This window comes from Phragmites australis, chromosome 11 (genome assembly GCF_958298935.1).
Source record: "Phragmites australis chromosome 11, lpPhrAust1.1, whole genome shotgun sequence".
NCBI lineage: Eukaryota > Viridiplantae > Streptophyta > Magnoliopsida > Poales > Poaceae > Phragmites > Phragmites australis.
Window position 1 is genome coordinate 16,836,174 of NC_084931.1, and position 5,396 is coordinate 16,841,569.

Consider the following 5,396-nt stretch of genomic DNA (forward strand, 5'->3'; position numbering starts at 1 on the left):
TAATCATAGGTGACGGATTATGGTTATGATCTTCCACCTATAACGACTCATCAGTGATGGATCATCTTAACTAGTCATTAGTGATGGATCAATTTGTGACCCATTACTAATGACAAACTCATCCGTAACGGATCGTCCTAAGCTAATGATTTCCGTTGGTGTGACGGTATTTTTCTTTTTTTTCCCGTGCAACACTAATGATTTCATTGGTGACGGGTCATAGTTATGATCCGTCACCAATGACTTATGACATGAATTTTTGCTTTTTATTTTTGTCTTATTTATTTTCATATTAGAAGTATTAGAATATGAACCATTGTATATTTTTGCTCATGTTTGATGTAACAGGTGGCGGCTATAGACACAAACGCGCATTCTAAAAGTGGCATAGAAACTTCAGGAGGCAAGGACTCAATCTTCCAAGCCGAGTTTGGCATCGAAAAATTTGTCGAACCTGACAAAGTCATGGAGAAACGGATGTAACTTTTTCTGATATTCGTAGAGTCAAAAAAAATTGTTAGAATCGGAGTCTGTATACAAAAGTTATATCCGTTTTACCGAAGGCACTCTGATTCATCTATCAAATTGCGATGGTTGGTATGAGATATTCAAAAATTCGTAAAATATTTGTACAACTTAGGTAAAGAAAAAATTTATATGTAAATCAACAATTCACTAAATTTAGTACTAAACAATTCAGTACTCAATAATTCAGTAAAAACAGTCATTAGTGACAAATCATAATTATGACCCGTCACAGTTATGACCCATCACCTATGACCTTCAGAAACATATGTTAAAATAATTAAATATTCGGTTTTTATCACAACGAAATGATAGTTGATGTGGTAAGGGGTTCACACTCGAGGGGAGTTCGCGGGTTTGATTTCCACGGAACACAAAGACTCAAAACATTTTGAAAAATAGTGTGGCATATGGGGTATATGTGATGGGCCCCTATGTTGGGATAGCTCGGTTGAATTTTTTTTTGACTTTTTTCATGTTTAAAAATGCGAAAAATGTTCATCAATCATAAGTAGCAGGTCACTGTTAAGACCCGTCACTTATGTTCAGCTATAAGTCACTGGTCAGTCACATGTGATCTCCATTGGTGTCACCTATGACCTCATTAGCAATGGGTTGGGTTTTTATCTATCACCAATAACGACTCATCAGTGACGTTTTCGAGATGATGGGTGTGGGATCCGTCACTATTGACGGTTATCACCCGTTATCTATGACTTTTTTTTATATAGTATGTTTTTTTAACTAAATGACACCAATCTTATAAAAAAACTAATTTTTAATTAAAGGTAATCATGATAAAATATTACAGCAAAATTGACTAGCTATACTATTAACACGTGCCACCTGCTAGTTAATTATATTACACGCGCATGTAGCTATTCGGTCCAGCATTCTTTCATTTCCACATGTCTGTATATATTCACGGCTGATAATGTGTATAAGTATGCCCATGGTCCCTCTGAACTGAATCCAGACACCGGATCGACCGACAAGAGGAGATGGAGATTGAGAGCTTGCCCGGATCTCAGCTCAAGCCTGTCGATCGGGAAGGCCAGGACAAGGCAGGCAGAAAGAAAGGAGGATGGATCACCCTCCCCTTCATTGCAGGTGCACCATCATCTCTCTCTCCCCCTCTCTCTCCCTCTCATGAAACATGTGTGCACATGACAATACGTATGGAAGGGAGCATTCTGGGGCTTGGGTTGGCCATCAACGGGACGACGAGCAACCTTTTGGTGTACCTGATCAAGGAGTACAACGTGGAGGGCATCGACGCGGCGCAGATCACCAACATCGTCCGCGGCTCGCTCAACCTGGTGCCCGTCGCCGGCGCCGTCGTCTCCGACTCCTACTTCGGCTGCTTCCCCGTCATCCTTGCCGGCACCGCCGTCAACGTCCTGGTGGGTGTGTCAGCATGCTTGCTAGTTGCTACTACACACTCCGCTCTTAAGTTACAAACATCTTTAGCTATAGTAATGTTCTGCTTTCTTGATTGGTTAGAGGAGTTAGCTGCGTTTGACCTTTAGCTGTCATGTCATTTTGGTGGTTGCAACGTCCTTTTAAGTTTTTGTTTTTGATCACGTGTGGTATCCTCAAGTTAGATGTGGAAGGCGGGAAAGGATGTAACACAGTACGAGCATATAATTGAAGAAACTCTTATGCTTTTTCAAAAAAGAAGCATATAATTAATTTTAGATACATGATAGGAGTAGAGCTTTGTTGATGATCCACCCAAACCAGTTTCTGTACGTAGGGACATAAAAACACGGAAAAATCAAATTACACGACTCAGAGTAACCAACTACGAAGGGACCTCCTTGTCTTTGAGTTTTGCGTGGGGAATTCTCGGTGAACTTTCTTTTCAATGAAATTTAAATTTTTCATTGAAAAGATGTTGCCATAAACAGGTTATTGCCCTGGCACAAAATTAGAATCGAATCAGAATCTCCGTGCTCCAACTTTGTACACCTTCAGCACTAGGCGCAAGTTAGTTGCGTATGATGTTATTGTATATTTGTTTATTAATCATTTCAATCTAAATTTGAAATTTCCGAAAACAATTGCTGTGTTCACTTCTTGCTGGGGTAGACGGTGACTGGTATTGTCAGTTATCTCTGGTGTATGTCTGACATTTATGTCCCACCCCACCTTGATTTTGCTTAAAATCTTTTGAGGGGTTAAATCTTCTACGCAACAGAATCATTTAAATTGCTTCTTTATATGATGGATAAGCCAATAGTTATCACATCACATTCCCCATTAAATAGCCATAAACGTTATGTATAGGCGACCACGGAACATTAAAGCTATGATACTGACTATTACCAACTATGTTTCCTGCATGTAACATCTTCCGCGTATTACGGATGTGCCATGTCATCTCCAAAATGAAAATAATACTCCTACCGACAATTATGATTTCTTGCAGGATTTATTGTAAATTGTTTCATGCAACTTGGGCTAAGGGAAAATATATAAACTCCCAAGTCATCTATCTGATCAGTTGCCTTCCACACACTCATTTTCAGCTGCTGACCTACAATTAGACATGTTGTCCATATACCCCCAGGCCATCTTGTTTTCCTATATGTTTTCCTGCGGTTTCATATAAGAATCCGATCATTAGACATGGTGCAAGTTCTTTTTTTCTGGGTTTTGCTAATTTTCTATCGCTTGAAACTTTTCTCTCTCCAACACCTGAAACTACAACTAGATGGTTTAAAATTGCAATACTATGTGAAATATTGGATCTATATCTAATTAGTAAAACCTCCTGGCTTACATTGTAAATCAATCACATCTCATACACACTTAATACCCAGTCCTTCGTGCTGTTCACGCTCTCCGCGGCGCTGCCGTCCCTCCGGCCACCACACTGCGCCGCACCGTCTGCGGCGTGCCAGCATGGGACCCCTGGGCAGCTCGCCGTTCTCTACGCTGCGATGTGCCTACTCGCCATCGGCACCGGCGGGACGCGGTTCAACGTGGCGACCATGGGCGCGGATCAGTTCGGCAGCGCGCGCGACCAGGACACCTTCTTCAACTGGTACTTCGTCTTCCTCTACGCGTCCTTCATCGTCGGTGAAACGGCCATCGTCTACCTCCAGGACGGCGTCTCCTGGGTCCTGGGCTTCGGCGTCTGCCTCGCGACGACCGTGGCGAGCCTGGTCATGGTTCTGCTTGGTGCGCGGTATTACCGAATGCCGGCAGCGAAGGGCAGCCCCTACACCGAGCTTGCGCGCGTCGTCGTGGCCGCTGTGCGCAAGGCTCGCGTCAACGTCGACGCGTTTGGACTGGTGCAATATTATGTTGGGGATGGCGCCGTCGCCGACTCAAACAGCGATGGTGCTCCAAGCAAAAGGCTAAGGCAAGTGATATTCGCACATGGGTTATACTGTTTTGTTGCAAAACAGAGCATTAATTTGAGGCAGAAAGAAAGCGTATCATCTCACTTTGCAGATTTCTCAACCGTGCCGCCATGATCACGGCAAGCGACAGCTCGACGGACAGATCAGGTGGCCGTCGCTCTAGCGGCTGGCGGTTGTGCACGGTGCAGCAAGTCGAGGACCTCAAGTCCCTCCTCGTTGTCCTGCCGCTGTGGTCGTCCGGCATACTCGTCAGCGTGTCGATCGGCGTGATGATCGGGATGGTCATCCTGCAAGCTCTCGCCATGGACCGTTCCCTTGGTCCACGGTTCAAGATCCCAGCGGGGTCCATCACTGTCTCCTCGCTAGCCGCATTCATCGCCGTCACACCGGTCCTCGAGCGCGCCGTATTCCCGCTCTGGCAAAGAGTCACGGGCGCGCTCCCAACGCCGCTGCATCGCGTCGGGCTGGGCCACGTCGTGAACGTCGCAGGCATGGTGGCCGCCGCGCTGGTCGAGCGCCGGCGGCTGAGCGTGGTGCGCGCGCACCACGGCGCCGACGAGGCGCTCGCGTGGGTGACGCCCATGTCCGTGTTGTGGCTGCTCATCCCACTGGGGGTCGTGGGCATCGGGGAGGCCCTGCACTTCCCGGGCAACATGGCGTTCTACTACCAGGAGTTCCCCAAGACGCTGCGCAGCACGGCGACGGCCATGGCGCCGCTGCTCATCGCGCTCGGGTTCTACCTCAGCACGGTGTTCGTCGACGTGGTAAGGCTGGTCACAGCGTGGCTGCCAGGGAACATAAACCAGGGGAGGCTGGACAACGTGTACTGGGCCGTGGCCATTGCGGCGACGATCAATTTCGTGTATTTCCTGGTCTGTGTCGGCATGTACAAGAGTCGGAACTGATGGACGACGGCGACGACGAAGGAAAGGAGGTTCGAAGAATTGATACGGAGTTGTACTGTGCAGTGTGCACTAGTTTGATACTATGCTACTGTACAACGAACATTTTGAAGAATAAACTCTAGTTCTTCTGTGCTTGTGACGAACCTGAATCTTCTATTCGATTCACCCCATGGAGCCAGAAATGACCGTGCCCATCCGAAGCATATGCGCTCCTTCTTCAGAATCTGGGTGAAGACGAAGCCCGTGTCTGGTTAGAATCACAGGTTGGCGTCCACATGAAGTCATGATCCTGCCTCTTCCATCCCAATCATGGAGCCTGCAGGTCATCTGTGCGTGCAGTTTCCCCAACAAGTATCTTCCAATGAACACCACCCATCGGTCATCTGCCCTTTGTCTCGAGCGGCACGTGCATGCCTCATCAATAATTGAGAAACATCTTCTAGATTCTAGTAGTGGGATGTGCTATATCGTTCACTTTAATCGATGTCAACGTTAATATTGTGCGTGCCATGTTAGGATTGCAGTCGCAACAAAATGCACTACCATCTGCGTATCTGTCTGTATACACGAACGTTTCTTCAGGATCTGCTTGGGG

The 5,396-nt window shown here is 46.5% G+C and overlaps 1 protein-coding gene across 1 annotated transcript; it reads left to right on the forward strand.

The window, feature by feature from the left end:
• Nucleotides 1-1,405: 1,405 nt before the first annotated feature.
• Nucleotides 1,406-4,944, forward strand: LOC133884948 (protein NRT1/ PTR FAMILY 2.3-like). The gene is made up of 4 exons (XM_062324563.1): nucleotides 1,406-1,635; nucleotides 1,711-1,928; nucleotides 3,351-3,895; nucleotides 3,988-4,944. The coding sequence occupies exons 1-4, from the start codon at nucleotides 1,527-1,529 to the stop codon at nucleotides 4,799-4,801; spliced, it is 1,686 nt and encodes a 561-aa protein (XP_062180547.1). The 5' UTR covers nucleotides 1,406-1,526; the 3' UTR covers nucleotides 4,802-4,944.
• The last annotated feature ends 452 nt before the right edge of the window (nucleotides 4,945-5,396 follow it).